At 52.0% G+C, this 22845-nt stretch overlaps 1 protein-coding gene across 1 annotated transcript in view; it reads right to left on the bottom strand.

The window, feature by feature from the left end:
* Sardh (sarcosine dehydrogenase) overlaps positions 1-12251 on the bottom strand; it is a 62450-nt gene extending 50199 nt beyond the window's left edge. The window contains exons 1-7 of the mRNA XM_032902992.1: positions 11738-12251; positions 11599-11641; positions 8921-9275; positions 7577-7755; positions 6355-6534; positions 2745-2868; positions 2516-2616 (exon numbers count right to left, since the gene is read on the bottom strand). Coding sequence (XP_032758883.1) covers positions 2516-2616; positions 2745-2868; positions 6355-6534; positions 7577-7755; positions 8921-9254 — 918 coding nt within the window. The 5' untranslated portion in view covers positions 9255-9275; positions 11599-11641; positions 11738-12251. The remainder of the gene's footprint in view (positions 1-2515; positions 2617-2744; positions 2869-6354; positions 6535-7576; positions 7756-8920; positions 9276-11598; positions 11642-11737) is intronic.
* Positions 12252-22845: the final 10594 nt, after the last annotated feature.

The following is a 22845-nucleotide window of genomic DNA, read 5'->3' as shown; positions in this document are numbered from 1 at the left end:
CCAGGGCAGCTTCTCAAAGCTGGGAGATCTCTTAGCTACCATAGAAGATGGGCGCCCAAGCCTTGATTGAGCCCTTGCCTATACCCAGCGCCTGATGCTATGGGAAGACAGTCTCCTGCAGACCATGACTGCCGCGTCCGGGGAGCTTCCTCAGCTGACACGGGCAAGAGGACACACGATACAAACCCCAGAGCACGTCCTAGCTTTAGGACTCTCCTCAGCACAGAGTGGGACCACAGCAGTGGAAGCAAGACCGAGGCTTGGCTCTGCCTCCTGCCTAGCTAGCCCCAGCACTAGGTGGGGCTAACCTCATAGAGCCTTCTCTATGGAGGGATGGGGCCTGAGAACTCTCTCATCACACCAGACTGTAACCTGCAGTGTTGAAGCACTGGGAATGGTGGCCCCCATCCATGTACATATCTACAGGCACTCGGGGACCTTGTGGCATGGCTCTGACTTTGAGATTCAAGGGAGGGAGATAGCCAGCTGCAGGGGAGCATTTGAAGAAGCTAGCTAGGAGTGAGGTGTGGTGCCCCTCGGTGGACACCCTGTGGAACCCAAGACACATCCACTGCTCCCCCACTTACACCGCAGACTCTCCTGGAGGCCTTCATGGTCAGAGAGTGACCCCTGGTGGCCACCTGAGGAGTGGGCGGTCCCCATAGCTCTGAACTTCGGTAAGGGGTCAGCATGGATGTTTTTCCTTGCACACCAAATACAATCCAAGGTAGGTGTCTCTGTGAATAAGGACCTACTGTGTGTTCAGGGGGAGTTACCCTGGGAACAATGGCAGGAACCCACCAGACCCAGGTTTTTGCTGTGCCATTTCCTACATTCACACTACGAAATGCCCAGGGTCGACATCTTGGAGGCTGGAGGGAAACCAATCTCACACAAGGTGGGAGAGGCAGGCCCCAGGGACAAGGCTGGGGTGTGCAGGCGTCCAAGACTCATCGCTGGGCTCTGAACAAGAGCAATGTGGCTTCTCACACTACGAAAATCAAAACTAAATGCCCTGCTCTATGACCTTCTCCATCACCCTCAAACTTCCAGAGGTGTGGACTTCTCCTTCTCCAGGGAGCTATCAGAAGATCAACTGGTCCTCCAATCTTGGTTGGGGATGTCATACAGCCCATGCCCAGACACATTTGATTGGCCTAAGGGAAGTCAATTGAATGTCTTTGTATGGTCTTTTAGGACAGGATCTGCCCTGCACCAGGTCTCTGAACCCTGGAACCGTGGGAGGGTTCCCTTCCAGAACCCTTTGAGCTTCTTTTTTTTCCCTGCCCCCGGAGCTGAGGACCGAACCCAGGGCCTTGCGCTTGCTAGGCAAGCGCTGTACCACTGAGCTAAATCCCCAACCCCCCCCCTTTGAGCTTCTTTGCTTCTCTGTGGGATCCCCTTTTCTCTTCAGGATGAAGATGGGTCTCTCTCTATTTTATACCACCTGGAACAGGGCCTGGAACATGAAGCCCTTCCAGTCAGTGTTGGCTGGAGACAGGATTAGATGCCCATTGGAAGGAATTAGCAAGTAGGTGAATGGTGGTGGAATAGAGAAAGGAAAAGGTGAGAGGAGGGATGGGTCATGGATGGGTGGGTGGAGGGAAGGAAATGAAGAAGAAGGGATGGAAAGATGGGTGGATAAGAAGATGGGCGAATGGCTGGAGAAATGGAAGAAAGCATCGAGGAGGAACGGAAGGTGGGAGGGTTGGCAAGAAGTGTAGAGGGGAAGAAACGAATGTCGAGATAAAAAGATGGGAGGGCGAGAAGAATAAAGGGGAGCTGCAGATGGCCCAGAGTTAATGACTGATTTCCCAGAGGACCAGGGTTCGATTCCCAACACCCACATGGCGGCTCACAGCTGGGTGCAACTCCAAGATCTGAGCACCCTCGCCCAGACATGCATGCAAGCAAACACCACTGCACACAAGATACTCTCTTAAAGGACAGAGGGGTGGATATACGGGGGATAGAGAGAGGGAAAGGTAGAAAGAGAAGAGGAGGATGGAAGGAGAGGGTTTAGAAGGACCGACGGAAGAGGAGGGAGGGAAGAAGAAGACATGCTCAGATGATTGGTGAGGGGAAGGAGGTTCGGTGTTAAGGCACTAGAAAACTACCAGCCAACAACATAGGAAAGAAGAGCCAAGTAGACCAAGAGAGGAGAGAGCAGAAGGCACATAACTCTGGGTGCCTGCAGGTATACACGGTCAAGATCCCTAACCAGAGGCTCTCGAGAGGTGCCGAGTGCCAGGAACCAATCATAAGGATGGACTCCACGTTTGAGTTCTCTGAACTCGGGACCCGGATGTTGAGCTGGCTGCCCGTAGCGGGGGCAGTAACCCTGGATACCAGACGGGAGATATCAAGGAGAAGCCAGAACCTGGTGACCAAAGTAGCCTGCACCATCAAATTCACCATGTCAACTCAGGTTACGTCTGTCACCACCCAGAAGTCCCCATTGCACGGAAGCAGTGCCTAAGGCTGAGGGCTGGGCTCACCAGCCACCATCGCTTACCTGGATCCCCTCAATGCGCTCAGTGACGACGTAGGCATGGTGCATGGCCACCAGCGGGACCTTCACTCCAGCCATCCGGCCCACGGAGCTCGCCCACACCCCTGGAGGCAGAGTGGAGAGTAACTCAGCTGCTACCTCAGAATCCCTGCCTATCCTGACTTCCTGCCCCAGAAAGGCGCCCTTTGTGGGTGGGACCCAAGCGGAGGGAGTCAGAGGAGCAGCGTTCCACCTGCACAGTTGACCACGCAGGGTGTCTGGATGGAGCCATGTTGAGTCTCCACAGCTGTTACCCGCCGCACTCCAAAGTCGTCTGTCCGCACACGGATGCCAGTCACGGCACAGTTTTCAATGACCTGAGGTGGGGGAAAACTGCCCCTTAACCATGTGGGGCTCTCGGACGGCCTGACCGCCATCTGTGACCCACTAGATCGGACCAGAGGATACTGCTCCTGTGAGGAAGTCTTCCTGATTCATTTGACCAGAGAAATAGAAGCCATGTCACAAGACAGCAGAGCCCACTCCCTTCCTTAGTTGGAAAATCTGTGCAGATGTGGCAGGGGTGGGAAAACTCATTCGGACAAGCAAAGAACTGATGGCTTTTCTAGTAGGTAAGGTTCATTTGAAAAAATAGAAAAACACCCATGCATCACCTTGGTTTTTAATAAGATATGTGTCATGGGCACTGGGGAAAATTCCCTGAACAGAACACCAAGGGCTTATGCTCTAAGATCAAGAATCGACAAATGGGACCTCATAAAATCACAAAGCCTCTGTAAGGCAAAGGACACTGTCATTAGGACAAAACGGCAAGCAAGAGACTGGGAAAAGATCTTTACCAATCCTACATCTGATAGAGGGCTAATATCCAATATATACAAAGACCTCAAGAAGTTAGACTCTAGAGAAACAAATAACCCTACTAAAAAAATGGGATACAGAGCTGAACAAAGAATGCTCAGCTGAGGAATATTGAATGGCTTTGAAGCAGCTAAAGAAATGTTCAACATCCTTAGTCATCAGGGAAATGCAAATCAGGGAAAAACAACCCTGAGATTCCACCTCACACCAGTCAGAATGGCTAAGATCAAAACTCAGGTGACAACAGATGCTGGTGAGGATGTGGAGAAAGAGGAACACCCCTCCATTGTTGGTGGGATTGCAAACTGGTACAACCACTCTGGAAATCAGTCTGGAGGTTCCTCAGAAAATTGGACATAGTGCTACCTGAGGACCCAGCTACCACTCCTGGGCATATACTTAAAAGATGCTGTGACAAATAACAAGGACACGTGCTCCCCAATTTCATAGCAGTCTTATTTATAATAGCCAGAAGCTGGAAAGAACCCAGATGCCCTTCAACAGAGAAATGGATACAGAAAATGTACATCTACACAATGGAATATTACTCAGCTATCAAAAACAATGACTTTATGAAATTCATAGGCAAATGGATGGAACTGGAAAATATCATCCTGAGTGAGGGAACTCAATCACAGAAAAACACACATGGTATGCACTCACTGATAAGTGGCTATTAGCCCAAAAGCTCAGAATACCCAAGATACAATTCACAGACCACATGAAGCTCAAGAAGAAGGAAGACCAAAATGTGGGTGCTTCAGTCCTTCTTAGAAGGGGGAACAAAATAGTCATGGGAGGAAATACAGGGACAAAGATTGGAGCTGAGACTGAAGGAAAGGCCAACCAGAAACGACCCTACCTGGGGTTCTCATATGCAGCCACCAAACCCAGTCACTATTGCTGAAGCCAAGAAGTGCTTGCTGACAGGAGCCTGATACAGCTGTCTCCTGAGAGGCTCTGCCAGAGCCTGACAAATACAGATGAGGATGTTCACAACCAACCATAAGACTGAGCACAGGGACCCAATGGAGGAGTTAGAGAAAGGATTGAAGTCACTTAAGGGGTTTGCAACCCCATAGGGATAACAACGATATCAACCAACCAGACTCCCCCCGCCCAGAACTCCCAGGGACTAAACCACCAACCAAAGAGTGCACATGGGGGTATCCATGACTCCAGCCGCATATGTAGCAGAGAATAGCATTGTCTGGAATCAATAAGAGGAGAGGCCCTTAGTCCTGTGAAGGCTCATTTCCCCAGTGTAGGGGAATGCCAGGGTGTTGCGAAGGGAGTGGGTGGGTGGGAGGGGGAACATCCTCATAGAAGCCAGGGGAATAGGGATGAGAGAGGGGGAACCAGGAAAGGAGACAGCATCTGAAATGTCAATACATAAACTATCCAATAAAAAAATAAGATGAGTGTTTGTTTATTCCTTCATGGAAACAGAAACACGCTAAAATGCCCAGTCCTGCGGGACTTCTTTTTAACTTCATGCCTCTTTGTCTTTTTGTGTGTGGTGTGTGCATGTGCCATGTGTGGTGTCTCAGTGTGTGTGTGTGTGTGTGTGTGTGTGTGTGTGTGTGTGTGTGTGTGTGTGTGTGTGTTGAGGGGTGCAGGTGCATGCACTGTGCTGGTTGGCTTTAAATGTCAACTTGATTCATACCTAGAATCACCTTGGAAGAGACTTAACTGAGGAATTATCTAGATCAGGTTGGCCTAAGGATATGTCTATGGAGAATTGACTTGGTTGTTAATTGACCTAGCCCATTGTGGGCAGCACCACTCCCTATGCCGAATCTGGACTACATGAGTGAAGAAAGATAGCTGGGCAAGTAAACAGATAGCATGGGTGCACTCATATCATCTATCAATCATCTACTCTCTCTCTCTCTCTCTCTCTCTCTCTCTCTCTCTCTCTCTGTGTGTGTGTGTGTGTGTGTGTCTGTGTGTGTGTGTGTGTGCCCTCTCTCTCTCTGTGCCCTCTCTGTGCCTCTCTGTCTCTGTCTCTCTCTCTCTCTCTGTGTGCCTCTCTCTCTCTGTGCCTCTCTGTGTCTCTCTCTCTCTCTGTGTGTCTCTCTCTCTCTGTGCCTCTCTCTCTCTGTGCCTCTCTCTCTCTCTCTCTCTCTCTCTCTCTCTCTCTCTCTCTCTCTCTGTGTGTGCCTCTCTCTGTGTGCCTCTCTCTGTGCCTCTCTCTGTGTGCCTCTCTCTCTCTCTCTCTCTCTCTCTCTCTCTCTCTCTCTCTCTCTCTCTCTCTCTCTCTCTGTGTGTGTGTGTGTGTGTGTGTGTGTGTGTGTGTGCCTCTCTCTCTCTCTGTGCTCTGTGCCTCTCTCTGTGCCCCGCCCCTCTCCTGAGTGTGGGACGTGATGCAGCGAACTGCTTGAGTTTCTACCTTGATAAAACCATAACCTGGTTGTAAGACTAGTCCGTTCTTTCCTTCCCTAGGTTATTTTTTTGTCAGGGTGTTTTATCACAGCAACAAAAACGAAAGTGGGGCGTGAAAGCACATTTAGAGGCCAGAGAAGGACATTCGGTGACTTCCTCTGCCACTCTCTGCCTTGTTCCCCTGAGACAGACTCTCTCACTGAACCTGGAGCTCACTGCTTCCACGAGGATGGCAGACAGAAATCCCAGCAACAGCCGCCTACTACATGGATGTTGTAAATACAAAACTAGGTCCTCACGCCTGTGCATCAGGCACTCTTATCCGGTGAGCCATAGCCCCAGCTCCGGTTTAGCATTTTAGGTTTTTCTACAGTAAGTGCAAGGTTGAGGCAAAAGAAGACAGAATAATAAGAAGGGACCCAGGGGTTTCTTTTGTGACAGAGTAGGATCCTTGTGAAGGGACGGGACAATACAATGGATCCAAAGGCTGAGAGGTCCCAACTGGCCCAGGACCACATATATCAGGCCAAGGATGGTGTCTGTCCTTTGGCCTCAGGGTTTGTAGGAAAAGGGGGTGGGTGGGCAGCTATGGGTACCTGAGCTCCCCTAGCCACTGCTGCTCTGGTGAGGGTAGTGCAGGTGCCAGCCGGGTCCATGGTACCGTCCCGAGGCACATACAGGGTCCCATAGAGGTCGTCCACATTCATCAGCGGATACAGATCCTTGGTCTCTGCGGGGCTCAGCACATGGGATTCTATACCGTAGGCCTTGCCCAACTAGAAAAAACCAGAAGAAAGTTCATGAGCACGTGGGAAGCAGGTCTTCGTGGGACTCACCTGACCCAGAGGCCTAGGTACACCCCCACCCCTGCTGCCTCTAGAAGCCTGGGCAGGTCTCTGTGCCCAGAGGACCCCTTAGGTCATCTCCTTCAAGGCGAAGAGGATGGAGCCGGTGCAGAGGCAGAGTCTGGAGCCACGCCCCTTAGGCTGTAGCCTCTGCTCCAGTGGATTGGTTCCCTCCCCTCCTAAGGGAAATGGGAGGACTGAACGCCCACTCCCAGAAATGAGCAGATAGTAAACTGTGCGGTTGGTTAGGAACTTAGACAATAAGGAACTACAAATTATTAGTGTGTCATAATGCAATCCCCTCACACTCTCATATGTTAGGTCTGATGATTCCGGATTTTTCCCAAGAAACAGTAGCATGCTCCTAGCTTGATGGCACTGCCAAACAGGCCATCCCCCATATTTAACTGAACCAAGGACAGTCAACCCAATGGAGGTGACGACCTATTTAATAGGCTTTCACCCACTTAGCACTGAGATTCTCTAAGGACATTTTTCTCTTTGAGACAGGGTCTCATGTGTTCCAGGCTGGCCAGAAACTGTACAGCCAATGACGACCTTAAACTCCTGATCTTTCGGACAGGGTAAGAGGCATGCCCCACTACACCAAGCTTCAGGTTACCTCAGAGGTAAAACTCGGTGACTCCGAGCAGTTCTAAATCTGAGAGCAGAGTTGGGGTGGGACCCAGGGCTTTGTGCACACTGGACAGGCATGCGACCAACTAAACCACATCCCCAGCCCCCTCCAGGAATTTTGAATGAAGAGCATGGCACAGGCTCTCCACCCAGGTAGCCCAGCCAGCAAAGAGGGTTTGAACTCAGATCTGTAGGCACCGGCTTCCAGTGCCAGGGGACTGCTGCATGTACTCACTGCTGGGGCCTCCTTCACCTTGATGGACGCCCACGAGGAGCACAGCGTTCATGTGCGCTCCCATGAGGTGTGCACCCCACCTCTCCCTAAGAGCGCACCCACCGACATGAGCCTCTTGTATTCATCCAGGCGCTGCCGGTTAGAGGCGATGAAGAGGCCACCATTCTGGATCCAGCCTGTGTGAAGCCCAGTCTCCTCTTCCAGATCACGGCTCACCACTTGCTGTGTGTGTGCCAGAAGCTCTACCTCCACATCGCTGGGCCGCAGCTGCCACAGTAGGCCTGGGCCAGAAAAGGACAACGTCGGTCCCTGCAGGGTGGCATCATACCCCTCTTCCAGGGAAATAGTGAGGAACAGTGGGGAGCCCAGGGAGGTTAGGTGGGACACGGCCTGCCACAGGTGGAGTTAGGGCTATGCTGGGGCAGCTCCTAGTGCCCTGGCTAGCCTCAAACTTGCTAGGTAGCCAAGAATAAACTTGAATTCTTCATCTTCCAATCTCCGCCTCCCACAGGCTGATATGCTAGACCTAGGCCACCCTGCCGGGCTTTGAAAGTTATTTCATAGGGAAACCCCACAGGCACCAACTGGTTGAATTCAAAGTCACAGAGCAGGTGAATGGTGAAACTGAAAACTGACTGGACCCAGAAATCCCTGTCTTCCTAAGACAGCAGAGGCCGAGGGATAGTGGCCAGCAGTGAGGCTGCTGTGTCACGGAGGGGCCAGGCCTGACAGCCCAGCCAGCCTGACCTTGGGAGATGGGCTGAAAGCCGTGGTTCTCAACCTTCCTAATGACAAGACCTTTCAATATAGTTCCTCATGTTGTGGTGACAAAATTATTTCATTGATACTATATAACTGTAATTTTCTACTATTATTAATCATAATATAAATATCCGATGTGCAAAAATCTGATACTCAGCCCCATAAAAGGTTCCAACCTACAGGTTGAGAACCTCCAGCTTAGAGGCAGTGCACTCTAGGTATCAGCTCTCCAGGGTCCAGGTCGAGCGCCTCATGTTGGCCTCTTGACAGTCACCGAGGTGCAAGTGTTTACAGCACATCAGACCGGCAGCTGCTCTCCAGGGCACCACTGGTTAAAAGCGGTGAGGACATGGAACTGTGGGTGCTTAATGGGCATTCACGGGATGAGTCAGGAGAGTACCACAGAAGGTACAGCCCCTCCTACACAGGGCCATCCATCCTCCAGGAGATGTGCCTCTACCTACTGGCTTCCTCTGGGAACAGGGACTCTGCTCTTAGTACAGACAACTCCTAGGTGCAGCTTCACCCTGACCCAGGGGGCAGCCTCTCCCCAGCACAGCTCTTCAGAGAGGAAGGTCCGGCTGGCCTTCCACATCCATCATACATCTTCCCTCTCCAACTCTACTCCTCACTCAGACTGACCCCCAGCTGTGTCCCCCCACCCGCCTGCACCCAGGCTCCTACCTGCTGTGTGCCAGGTGGTCCCAGAGGTCAGTCGCTCTCTCTCCAGCAGCACAACTCCACCTACACCCAGCTTGGCCAAGTGGTACAGAGTCTGGCAGCCCAAACTGCCCCCGCCAATGACCACAACATTGGCTGTGCTAGGCAGGGGCTGGCTTGGTCCTTGGGGCACCACAGAGGCACCTTGGGCCTCCTCCTTCAGGGTGCGTTGGTATGGAACACTCTTCTCAGTGGTGGGCCTGGCCTCCCTGGCTAGGGGCTGTAGCCCCAGGTTGCGAGCAGATCTCCCTCGAGGACAGGTGGCAGCTACACGGAGGACCCGGCTCAGTGAAGCCATGGGGACTTAGGGCTCCTGTACCTTAGGGAGCCAATAAGAGAATCAGGTTGGAGTGCAGTGCAGACATTGTGGGGGTTAAGCTAAGTGAATGCCCAAATACCTGAGGCTCCCGTGCTACATCCTTGGCCTTCCTTCTGCTGCTTCCCTGTGATGTGTGTTCACTCACTCATCCACTGCTCCATTCATTCACTCCCTCCCCCATTCACTCATCTACTCTCCCATTCACTCATCTACTCTCCAATTCACTCATCCACTCTCCCATTCATTCATCCACTCTCCATTTACTCCCTCCCACCCTTATTTACTCATCTACTTCCCATTCACTCATCTACTCCCCATTCACTCATTCACTCATTCATTCATTCACTCCCCCATTCATTCATTCACTCCCCCATTCACTGACTCCTACACTCACTGTCCCATTCACTTGTCTACTCCACCATTCATTCATTCACTCCCCCATTCATTCATTCATTCCCCCATTCACTCACTTCCACCCCCACTCACTCATCCACTTCTCATTCATTCATCTACTCCCCACTCACTCATTCACTCCCCCATTCACTCATCCACTTTCCATTCACTCCCCCATTCACTCACTCCTCCACTCACTGCCCCATTCACTCATCTACTTTCCCATTCATTCATTCACTAACCCACCTCCCATTCACTTACTCATGTACTCACCAATTTCCCCATTCACTCACTCACTCCCCCATCCCCCACCCCATCCCCCATCCCCTCTTCGGCAGGCTCTAGCTGGCCTCAGGGGAGACAGCTTTAGGTAGGGAGTGGGTGTCAGAGAGGTAGGGTTGGCACAGCTGGGAGATATTCCAAATGATGTCTAAGAAAGAGGGCTTATCCAGAGAGAAAGGGCACCCGAGGATAGAGGGATAGGCAGAAGGTCCCTTGGAGAGGCACTGAATGTCCTCTCGGGAGCATTAGGGACACAGGCAGCATGAGAACACCCAGGGCCTGGTGAGAGCATGTCAGAGCTTCCTGACATTTTGAAGGCCATGTCCTGCTCCGAGGTAGAGAAAGGCCCTAGGGCTGCTGAGCAGGGGCTGGAGAGAAAGACTGCAGCCCCAGAGGAACCAAGACTACATTGATGGGATTAGGTGGGGTCACCTGCACATAGGGGGATCCAGGCAGAGGTGGGAAGCCATGTGGAGGAGGCAAGGAGGCCAAAACCCCAAACAGGCGCTGGCAATGGACCCGGACAGGACCCTAGGGTATCCCCCATGACAGTACCACCCAACCCCACATAAGCTAGTTCTCCTTCAGGGGTTCCCAATAAAAGCCAGTGGAGGCTGAGGTGTCTAGATACCCAGCCCCAGGCTTCTGGATTTCAGAGGGGACTCGGTACTGGCCTAAGGGGTCTCATTTTGCTCTGTCCCCTCCATAGTCCTCCCAGCCCTCTTAAGGGACCATCAAGAGCTTCCTTCAGAAAGCCCACTCCACCCCCATCTCCCTATTCATCAGTGCAATAATACGGGTTTATCAGGAAACCACCTAGTGACACGGCACAGCCTTTGATCCCAGCACTTGGGAGGCAGAGGCAGGCGGATCTCTGAGTTCAAGGTCAGCCTGGTCTACAGAGTGAGTTCCAGGACAGCCAGGGCTACACAGAGAAACTCTGTCTCAAGCCAACTCCCCCTCACACACACACACCCCAAAAAAAGTCTACAAGGACTGATGGTGCCCAGGGTTATCTCCTGGAGAGAGGACCCCTGCCTGCCCAGCACGGGGAAGAGAGAAAGACTCCTCCAGAGGATTGCTCATGCCGTTCCTGGGATTAGCAGGGAAAGCCGAGGCTTTGGCTGAGTGGGGCTGGCTTCCTTAGTATCGATGACTGTTGTCAAGTAACCAGTTAACCAAGAAAGTCACTTCCATCATCCAGTGTGGGTGACAAGCTCTGTGCAGTCACTCACCTGCACAGACTGGTCTGAGGCCCGGGACTCTCATCTCTGTTTTAGGGGAAGAGACTGAGGCAAGGGAAGCTTCGGTCACAGGCCTCTGTCTGGCTGCACTGAACAAACCCCACGGTGATCTGAAAGCCACATATTCCCCTGGTCCCGCCCAGCATGAGGTCCCAGCTTGGGACCCACTGCGGCACCCTCACTGGCACAGTAGGAGAAGGAGTGGGTCAGAGCCAAGCCACCCACCTCAGCACCCCACCCTGCGAGACTCCCGAAGTGGGGAGGGGTTGGATTTTCAGTCAGGAGCTGTCCTTACCCTGCAGTCTCTTGAGCCATCCCCATCCCCACAGTGACAGCTGTCAAGTTTTCTGTGGCTTCCATGAATGAGACAGGAAGGAAACCCCTCAGCAGGAATCTATACATACCTTAGTCTTAGTCCTAGATTTTCCAGAAGCTCCTGGGAGATTCCTAGCAAGGAAAAGTCAGCATGATATGGACCCAATCGAGGTTCTGCAAGTCCAGGCAGTGCCTCTACCTTAGGACACCATGCCAGGCACTGCATACCTGCCAGAGGAACCTCCTTCCTCTCCAAACTGTGCCCAGGGCCAACGCTGCTGGCTGGAGGACCTGCCACGTGCTCCTTCTCTGCCAGCCCAGCTAGTCAGGGCAGGGGTGGGGGATGGGGCAGCCAGGCCCCCAGCCTGCCCCTCCTTCAGAACAGATGCTTCATTAACCTGCCCTCTGGCCTCTGCAACTCTCTCCCTCAGCTTCCCAAGGACCAGGGCACAGGACACAGGGAATGAGAGCTCAGTCACAGGCCTGAGGCCTCAGACACGGGGCTGTTTTCGAAGACAGCAACGGGGTAGAAGGGAACCCAAGAGGGGAAGGCACTGTGCAGAGCCCTCCCATAAAGGAGCCCCCTCCTGCACCCCTACATTTATCCATGGCCTTCCCATCTACTCCATGGTCCTTCAACCAGAAGAAGAGGGAGGTCCCAGCTGTCGAGCGGCTGGCTCCAACCCTGCCCATGAAGGGGCTGTCAGGACACTGCCCCTCCCTTCTTTCCCAAGCTGCATCTGGGTCTAACTGAAAAGGCCACCTACTCCCTTGCCGCTGGTCCCGCCTACAACCGGGGCAGGAATGCACCTCCCACCACCCCAGCTTCCTGGCCAGCCCAGCTGGGACAGCTGCCAAGGGGGCAGTTCTCCTGGCCGGCCAGCAGAGAAGGGCTGTGGGACAGAGCCCAGCTCTGCAGATGACCTCGCTCTCACATTTCCTTCCACATCTCTAACCTGGGGATCTCCGAACTGCTGTGGACCCAGGCATCTTGCCTTCCCTACCTTCCCTACCTTGGTTCCCCTTCCCCCAAGCCAGCTCAATCTATAGTTGGCTTCGTGGGTAGAACTATCCTTCCTTGAACTGAAGCCCCTGGTGAGATCATCTTGGCACTCGTCTGTGTTTCCAACCCCAGCTTGCTCACTCCTGGGAGCAGACAGGCCATGGAGGAAGTCAGGCAGCTGCCCACAGTCTGCCTGTGTCCAGGACAGTGTGCCCATTCCAGGCATGAGTAGATGTCCTGAGTGAATCCAGGAAGAACCAGTATGTTCCAAAGCCTCTGGAGTAGGTACTGGGACCAGATGGTCCCTGGTACCCAGCAGGAGCAGAAAGACAGATTTCATAGGCAGCCCTACTAAGCACATAGCAGTACCCAATCAGGAAGGGATGAGGTGGCCAGCCACCGGTCCCAGCCTCCAGCCACCACCCCTGTCCAAAGTCACAACTAGATACTTGTACTTGCGTGGAGCTGTCCATCTCTCCGCCTTGCTGTCAGCTTGTCTCTCACGTACATTTATTGAGACCCTACTGCATACAAATTAGCTCTTGGGAACCTAAAGACACCTAAGACCCTGGTCTGGCATTCAGGGGCTTGTGAAACAGAAAACAAAGATGGAGGAGAGAGGCCCCTTGATGGCTGCCTACGGAGCTGCTCATTTCAGAAGGGGGTAGCAGAGACGCTGGCTAACACTGTTGCCATAGGTCTCAATGTCTGCCCTAAGGCTGGTTGGTTACTGTCCCCACTAGCATGGGGACAATGTGGGATCCTGAGATAAGGGACAGAACTCCCTGGTCCATCCAGATGTAGCCTGTTCCAACAAACCCAAACAAAACTGAAGTCAGGATATGCTCACCAGACTGACAAGCGGATTAGAGAGAAGGGGATAAACACATTGCCTAAGTCTTCCTCTGAGTGCCAGCCTCTGTGGTGTGTGACGGAAAGACACCTGGTTAATATAGGCAGTGGCTGGGCCAGGCTAACTCGAACAGTTGCATAGTCTCCTGGACTTTGGACAGGGGTGGTGGCTGGAGGCTGGGACCGGTGGCTGGCCAGCACTGTAGGAGTTGTTGACCCCAGCATGTTACCCTGTGCAAGTCAAGGAGAGGTGGGAGGTTGTGTCCATGAGTGCTGAAGGGTACGGCTCATAACCAGGGACTAAAGGGCAAGGTCCTGTTGACACTTGCATGGATGTAGGCTGCTCTCCTCATCTCTCCTGCCACCCAGGCAGAACTGTGGTCCAACCCTACCGCACCCCACCCCCTTCACACCACCCCCACAATCCCATTCCACCTTATCCCACCTGTATTAGACTATAGTCACAGAACTTATGGAATGTCTCTATATATTAAGGGAAATTACAGGAATGCAGTCTGCAGTCCAACTAACCAACAGCGGGCAGCTGTGAATGGGGAATTCAAGACTCTAGCTCGGCCCCACGAGGCTAAGTGCTTCAGCTGGTCTTCTGTCTACGCTGGAATCCTGAAGAAGCAGGTTCCGACAGACGCGCTGGCAAGTAAATGCAAGCAGGCGGGTAAGAGTGACCCTTCCTTCTTCCAGTGTCCTATGTCCTCCAGCAGAAGGTGTGGCCCAGAGTAAAGGTGTGCACCACCACCCTACACCTAAGCTGTTGTTTCTGTGGAGCTTGCTCTGTCCGAGACTGGCCCTGAACTCAGAGATCTGCTTGCTTCTGTCTCCTGGGATTAAAGGTGAGTACCACCTTGCCTGGGCCTAAGCTTGTCATGCCTCAAGATCCGGGTCAAAAGCCTGTGTCTTCCAGTCTCAAGATCTGGATCAGGGGGCTGGAGAGATGGTTCAGTGGTTAAGAGCACTGACTGCTTTTCTGGAGGTCCTGAGTTCAAATCCCAGAAACAACATGGTGGCTCACAACCATCTGTAATGAGATCTGATGCCCTCTTCTGGTGTTGTCTGAAGACAGTGACAGTGTTCTCATGTAAATAAGATAAATAAATCTTAAAAAAAAAAAAAAAAAGATCTGGAATCTGGATCACGGGTATTTCTGGATTATAGTTCCTTCCAGATGTAGTCAAGTTGGCAACTGGGCATAGCCATCACAGCCCCCAGCCATTTTACAGCATTCTTAGAACTTCCTGAGTATTTTGACTCTCTTAGTGTACAGGAGGGGCATGGTTTAGAAAAAAAAGCAGCTCTGAGGATAGAAAGGGGGTGGAGAGGATCTCGAGGGTTATAAGAAGAATGGGTATCTGGGAGAAAGGGAGCTGTGAGCTGGAGAGGGAGGGCTTTGAAATGTATAAGTACTTGCGAGTAGGGGCTGAGAGAGCCTAAAGGCTAGCCGGACCTTGATAGCACAGGCGCATGTTAACGGGAGAACCAAATGTGCCTTCTGCCAGAGAGAAGGAAAAGGGCCTCTTTTGGTGCGTGGGAAGCCGTTTCACAAATGCCTGAGCAATGTTGGCTTTTATCTGACCACTCCACCACCAGAAATCATCCTGTATCCCAGGTTGAGCTCGTTTCTGGACATTTGGACTGCCTTTTGGAGTTTGGGGGATTGAGTTTCCTTTGGAGCTGACACTGTAGAACACTACGAAGGGAGCACACTACAAGCAGGGTCATGGTTGATTCCAATCTCCAGGGTGGAGGAGGGGGTTTATCTCCAGGCCTCGGCCTTTCCCAGATGCACAAACTCAACAAGGATTGAGGCCGACTGGCCTCCCCTGCCCTCAACACCCTGAGACTCCCTTCTAACCTAGCTGGCTCCCAACTGCTGCTCAGCCTTGCAGGGCAGAAAGGCTGCAAACCACCCCTAACAGGGTAGAAGTCCCTAGGTAGTGGAGGGAGGGTCTTCTGCCAAGCGCCACCTGTGGCCCTGCAAAGAGGACACTAGCAACAAGACAGGCAGAAGAGCAACCTTGTGGGCGGGCCTTCCCTCTGACCCACCCAGAGGAATGGATAAACTGACAACAAGACTGCTCTGAGGTTTTTACTGTAGCTATTAGAGAGAGGACAGCCAGAGGTAACTGTGTCAGTCCAGAGCAGAGAGAGAGAAAGAAGTAACCTGAATATGGACGGTAGATGGAACTTGGCCATGAGAGGAGCACAAAGTGGGTGGGAGGAAGACAAGAGGGATAGCAGGGTTATAAGGAGAATGAATAGCTAGGGAGGGAAGCAGGAGCACGGAGGGAGTTTAGGGGAGGGGAGGAGGTGGGAAGAGTCAGGAAATGTTACATCGTTACACTTTGAAGTGTGTAACAGAAACTTGTGACATTCAGGGAGCCTGGAGGCCGGCATGTACTTTGATATGCTAATGAGCACCAAGATAGCCATTTATCCCTTCTGGCTTTTGGAATTTGGAGAAGCGGACCTTGGACTTGACAAAGAAAGGGTGCACAGGAGCCTGGGTGCTCAGCTCCAGTCACTCTGGGCAGTGCTGGTGTGGAGCAGTGATAGTGGGCCCTCAGCAGGGAGCCGTACCCGTGACCTCTCAGAGATGGGAATGGCTTCTGTCACTGTAGAAAGCTGAGAGGCAGGACACAGCTCTAGGGTGCCATGTTTTGAAAAAGCCAGGCAAGTGACTCATGTTTGTAGTTCCAGTCCAAGCCCTGAAGTTTGATCCCCAAAGTCTTTTAAACATAGAGAAAGGCCAAGCACCATGGTACATGCTTGTGGTCAGTCAGCTGAGTTCCAGGTCCATGAGACCCTGTCAGATAAAAAGGATTCCGGGTAAGTCAGGATCTTCCCAAGGAGCAAGTGTTAACTCCCCCAGGACAGCTGAAGCTCCTTCTAGAGCATCCTCCTGGATGGCCAGTGGGTGTGAGAACTGCACCTCCTAGAGGACTGAGGACTTCTGACTTCTTGGCACTGCATCAACCCCCACCTCTGGGTTCCTGCCATGCTTGAATTCCTTTGATGATGAACTGCGGAACAATAAGCGAAATAAACCCTTTTCCTCCCCAAGTTTCTTTGGTCATGGTGTTTCATCGAAGCGATAGTAACCCTGGCTAGGAAGGTGCCCACCCATCATGTTGTCCTGTTACAGTTTCCACTAGCCTTGGAAGCTGTGCCCTCTCAGGTGTTTCCGGGACTCTGGGGCTGCCTCCCAGGAACATCCGTTGGGGCCCCGGGCAGTCAGGGAATTGTACCACACAGTCAGGGAAGAGCACAGCACTGTAGACCTTTCTCTAACTAGGTTCCAATGCCCCAGGTTCCTAGAAAAGGGCAGAAGCACCAAGAATTGGGGCTCTGGTCTCCCCCTCCTGTGGACACTTGGCAGGAAATACTGCCCCCTGGTGGTTATTTGTGAGTTCTACACCCTAAGAGAGAGAGGTCGGGGAGCCTGTTGGGAATGGGGCCATGGGTAGGCAGGCAGGGCTGACCTTCCACTGGACTGTCAGCCTGGGCTCCATACCGTCCTACAGACACTCGGGACCAACCACCACCTCAAGGAAGAACACCAAGCAAGGCAGAGAAAGGGCCAATGGGAGGGGAGAGGAAGAAGCAGGGACCCTGTTGTGAGAAGCAGGGAGCCCACCTCAGTGTTCATCTCCCTCAGCTCAACCAGTCAGTTGGAGGGAGAGAAGAGTCAACTGACCCCTGGACCACTGGAAGTTGGTCCAGCACACCTAATTCTGTCTGTTACATTGTATACATTCCAGGCTATGGCGTGGCATGTACTATGGTCTTGGCTTAGTACCACCTATCGGTTTACATTTAGTAACGAACTTCTGAATCCAGTGGGAGGTGAGGCCCGCTGCCTGCTTCACACTCTTACCTGATGCTGTCTCCACGGTGTGAATCCTCCCACTACAGCCAAGTTCAAAGCCGCAGTGGGAAGGACAGGCCATTGCTGACTGTGGGTGCTGAGGACACAGCTCTGTGAGCCGGTCAGAGCAGTTCCTTCTGTCCCTCTAAGACTTCTTTATAGCTTGGGGCACAGTCCTGAGGATCTACCTGGCTACACAGCACCAGCTCCTGTGGACACCTGTCCAGCAAGCCTTTTCCCATGCATCTACGTTCGGTGCCTCTGTGGCACCAAGTCATGTCCACTATGCCCATATTTAAGTGTGGTCCTTGGCTGAGGTCTTCTGTACTTGGTGGAAACAGTTCCCCACACAGGTTGATGAGTAGAACTGTAGGCCTGCCATCTCCCTGTTCCACCTGTCTTTGTCACGTGTCTGAAACCTGAAATCACATTGACTTATGGCTTTTCTAATGAATACAGTCAACCCATCAAGGAGATGAAGAAAGGTGGGTGTGTACGATAAGAACCTAGGGCTTAGAAACGAGGCTTGCCCCTTCCACAAAACATCAGGCCCAAAAGGCTGGGCCTGCTCAACCTAAGGCCTGTCCTCCCCACAAGAACAGCTGGATTTTAAAAAATAAAAATGGACTCTCCTCCCTGGTTTGAATCGAAAGGTAGTCAGAGAAAGGTGAGGGCCATGGTGAGAGAACCAAGGGTACTCATGCAACACAGCTTTCTGGTTAGAAGAGGCTGGACCTTGCAGTCAGTAATGTTGTTCTTGTCCGCTGGGTTGTCTGTGGCCCTTCTCAAGCAAACCACGATCCCAACTGACCAGACTGGCCTTTGTGTGGAGTGGGGCTCAGGGAGGGGCTCTCATTACATCCATGGGCATCACTGTCAGGAAAGCAGGTGAGAAGACATGGGGTGGTACCAGACCCGGGTGAGTACTGCTCCACAGAGCTCCCCCATGTAAACATGGGTTTAATTTTGTTAGGACACATAGAAGGACCAGAATGAAACCAGGAAGGAAAATAAAGACATCGAGTTGTGAGTGAGGGCAGGACACTAACCAGAGTTGAGACACTGCAAGGTCTTCTCTTGAAGAGAGGCCTGCCTAACTGCTACCTCCCTGCCCGAGGCAGAGCCTGTCTCAGGGAGACACAGCTACCTCAGCCAGTGCATTTCACAATGAATACATTTGTTGCTCAAATTCCTTCCTAGGAGAGACATAAACGTCTTCCCGTAAAGTCCCAATGACAAATTCAGGTTCCAAGCTGCCAAAGTTGGGGAACCTGAATTTATTGGGCTTCCTTACAGAGGAAGGTGGGTGGGTGCTCCCCACAAAAAAAAAAGTTGCACTGTAAAGTCTTCCCTGAGCAGAGACTCAGCCTTCCTTTTTTTTTTTTTTTTTTTCCGGAGCTGGGGATCGAACCCAGGGTAGGCAAGTGCTCTACCGCTGAGCTAAATCCCCAACCCCGAGACTCAGCCTTCCTATACACACACATTGACCCCTCCATCCCTAGTCTCTCTAGCTGATCAAGACCAGTCTAGTCTAGTCTAGACCAAGACTAGTCTCCCCAGCTCCTCAAGACCATACATGACTAAGATAGGATTGCATACAAGACCATACATGGCTAGGACAGGATTGCATAGACCATACATGACTAGGACAGGATTGCATACAACATAGGAGGTACGGAGCGGCTGGATACTCGGACGAGGGCCCTGACTCTGTTAAGGGCCGTACGCTCATCAGACACAGCTGAACTCTCAGAGGTGGCCGCTTTATATGTTCTGCCCAGAGAGAAACGCACACACCTCAGTTAATTTAAAAGGGAGAGGTGCTGGATGCCGTGCAGGAAGACCTGTGGTGGGCAGGTGAGCTTTCTGGAGATGGACTGCTGGTTTGCACAGCTGCCGTAGATGTACCTCAGCGAGGAAACCCTTACTGCCCACAGTATGGTGTGATTGCCTCTTGGGAGACAGCCCACTCCACTGGGTAATTTCCCTGCAGATCAATATGAAGATGAACTTTAATAAAATATTCTTGTTGATATGAATGAACGACTTTACAGAACGCCTGATCTTGTTTTAGGAAGTTAGAGTTGTGTTGCCAGAAAGATATAATAGTTAGAATTACAAGTAGACCGTGTCACTCCCTTATGTTACAGTGAGGGCTGCCTCAGTTAGAAAAGCAGTGAGCGAGCTTTCATTTGCTTCATTTAACAGAAGTGAAGGTGGAATATGTTGGGGCCACGTGAGGAACAGCAAAACAGCTTTAGAAGTCGTGGGGTGAGTGAGGCCCACCAGTTAGCACAGCCACCTGGAGAGGCAAAGCCCTGAGCACTTCATGCTGTTAGGAAATTTCACTCTGCCTGCTGCCCTCGGTCACCACATCCCTGCTGAGTTGCATGGGAACTCTAAGGGGCTTCCGTCCCCTCGCTGGGCAGTATTACTGACACAACAATGACTGCCCTTCTTCTAGCATGGCTGCAGCAGCCAGCTAATGATGCATCCGCCATGCTCAGACATGTAAATCATTAGTGAGAAAACACCCCCACCCAGAGAATTTAGAGGAATAAATTGATAGTGAAGTTAGGTTCAAGTGTGTTTCCTAATGGCTTTGACGTAGAAAATCTGAGGGAACAATTTAGAGTTCAGAAAGGTACACCTGATTGTTGAACGAGGGATGTTTTTAAAGGTCAGGGAACAAGAACAATGGCGTCCTGACTAGTATCAATTGGCCAGCCTTCCTTGCTAAAGCTGGGCTAGTGATCAAGGTCATGATTAGTCGCTTATATCCCCCTTTGCCCTCAGCTTCCTGAAAGGATTTAGTAAAAAAAACTGTTAGTGAGTAGGCATGTGTCCTGAGGATCTAAAGTAGAAATGACTGGTTTGTGATTTCTTTAATAAGGCTAACTTTTAAGATAAATAATAAAATCACTAACCCTTTCTTTGTAACCACAAATTAGAGCCTGCCAGAAAATTACCTTGCTTGCTTACGTTTTGTTAATCTATAACAAGTTGCTTAGTTACAAATGCATGTGGGTTATTGGGAATGTTTTTTAACTTGTACTGCATCGTGTCTATTCACGCGAGGGTACTGGGGAACATGTTTTTCATAATCACTGATCACTTTAGCGAAAAGTAGAAATGTAACCACATTGTGATTTCTGTGCTGCTTGAAAGATTTCTGCTGGGATACAAACTGTGGGAGAAGAAATAAAAGTCATTGGAGCTTTGCTCATCCGACAAATGTTTGCATAGTTATGCACGTATGTTTGTATGTCTGTGTGTAGTATGTATGTGTGAAGTTGTTGGAGTTTGCTCATTGGACGGGGGCGGGGGGGGAGAGGTTGATTCTTCCCTCCATTTTTACCCTGCCAGCCTCAAGGAACTATTTGCTGATCTCAGTGAATCACGCTCCATTCCCTCAGAGAAAAGTCTGTCAGGTGATCAATACCCCCCACCTCAGTTTGCCCTGTGATGTCGAAGCTGGCCTTTGACATATTGCTGTGATAAGACACCATGAAAGACAGAAGCAGCTTAGAGAGGAAAGGGTTTATTTCCACACAGTTCATCGCTGAGGGGAGTCAGGGCAGGAACTAGAGGCCATGAGGGATGCTGCTCAATGGCTGGCTCACATGCAGTCAGGGCCAGCAGCTTACAGTGCGAGCACCTACAGGGAGCCAGGCCCCTCCGCACCACTCATGGATCAAGAGAACACACGGCAGACTTGCCACAGGCCGATCTGATGAGGGAATTTCCTCAACTGAGGTTCCCACTACCAGAACGACTGTGGTTTGTGTCAACTGACATAAAACTTCCCAACAGGGAGGCTGGGCTCTGCCGGCCTAGAGTACATCATCACCCAGCGAAAGTACAGTGGGCAGCTTCCTGACAAGACAGCAGCAGCCCACGGGACAGTAAAGAGCAGAGACAAACCACTCCACAGACGGTTTCAGGAACCGCGTTTGCTTTATTGCACGTGAGCAACCACTCACGCAGAGGAAAGCCTATGGACTGTGGCTGGTTAGCACACCACCTCCGATTGGAGACTGAGTGCTCTGCTCGTACCCGGGGTCTCTGTATGGAATACACTGAAGGAGACACGGAGTGTGCAGCCTGGTCCACAGGTCAGCTACTGGCTACTCCTGCTACATCGGAATCAGTGTTCCGACTGCAGGAGCATGGTGTGCTGGACTGCTTCTTGAGAAGCCCAGTGTGCCACGTAGGACAGCCACCAGGTCGGGCCTGCCTTCTCTCCTACAGGTAACCAGGAAACCCTCACACTCGGATAGGGCTGGTGATGGCTAACGGAAGCTCATGAGCTCCAGTACCCAGGGCACCTCTGGGTTTCCAGGGAGAATCTTATAAGAGGCAAAGTTAACAAGAATCCTCACCAATTCCTAATCCAATCTGAGGGTCCTCTCCAGGGAAGGAGGAAATGTATGCCAAGGAAAAGGCCACTGGAGGCCACAGCAAGAGGCTCCCACTGCAAGCCAAGGAGGGAATCTCCAGAAAAACCACCTGTTGGCCTCGACCTTGAGGTCCGGGGCATGGTGGGAACTTAAGCCACCAAGGCAGAAAGAAGAGACCCAGAAGAGGCAAGGGTAGCAAGGCCTGGACACAATCAGTAGGAGCTGGCTGGTGAGTGACTGAGGTCCTCAGGGTCCCTCGGCCCTCCATTCCCTGATTGCTTCTGGTTACAAAGTCTACAGACTTGAGTGGCATCCCACATGTCCAAACGCCCAGCTGTTGGGGAGGCGCGTCAGGACGAGGGTGTGAGCATTCACAGGGTGACCGCCACACCGTGTGGACTGGATAAAGATGGATGGGCATCAATCTCTGGCCTGCGCTCATAGGAAGTGTGATCATAGGCCCTGACACTCGGAGTCCCAGGGCTGAGATGGGATAGCATGGCCTCCTCTACTCTCAGTGGTGCAACCATAGCCACATCGTAACAAGACTCCACACCAGCCAGGGGCCTCCCGGTCTCACAGCACTCACAGGAACTCAGGTGTGCATGTGCCAAGGGCGTTTGGTTGCCCGCTCCTTTGCCCTCGCTCCATCTCCTCAGTAACCGGACCCCACATTCTATAGGTGAGCGTGCACTTACTCTGTGCACTTCCAGGCAAAACTGTTGCCAAGGGTGGCCCTGCAACAAGGCCCTGGCTACAGAGATGATGGGTCCTCTGCTCCCTTCTAGTTAGACCATTGGAGCCACACTAGGGGGCAAGGTAACCATAAAGAGGGAAGTGTGGTAAGGACAGGAGACTGGGGGGGGGGGGGAGGGTGGAGGTGGGAGGTGGGGGGAGTGGAGCCTGGGATCCTGAGGTATGGGCTGCTTTTTCTGTAGATAGGGGTGAAGATGACCAACACTTGATGAGTCAGGTTTTCTTCATCAAACGACACAGGACTCATCCTAGAGGAGAAAGTGCTGGGTTTGAATCTCTGAAGACTGTGGCTCTTGCTCTAAGGCTGCCTGGTGGACTCTGCCAGATGCTGTGCCAGCCAGGCAGAGGTGACCACCCGGCAGCCAGGCTTTGAGTAGGACAAACCCTGATGGACTAAGGACGTCGCCTGCTCCCTCCCAGGCACAGAAGGCTTAGCCACTGC

Source organism: Rattus rattus, chromosome 5, assembly GCF_011064425.1.
Source record: "Rattus rattus isolate New Zealand chromosome 5, Rrattus_CSIRO_v1, whole genome shotgun sequence".
Lineage (NCBI taxonomy): Eukaryota > Metazoa > Chordata > Mammalia > Rodentia > Muridae > Rattus > Rattus rattus.
The sequence above is the reverse complement of the archived record's forward strand: the minus strand, read 5'-3'. Positions and strand labels throughout refer to the sequence as shown.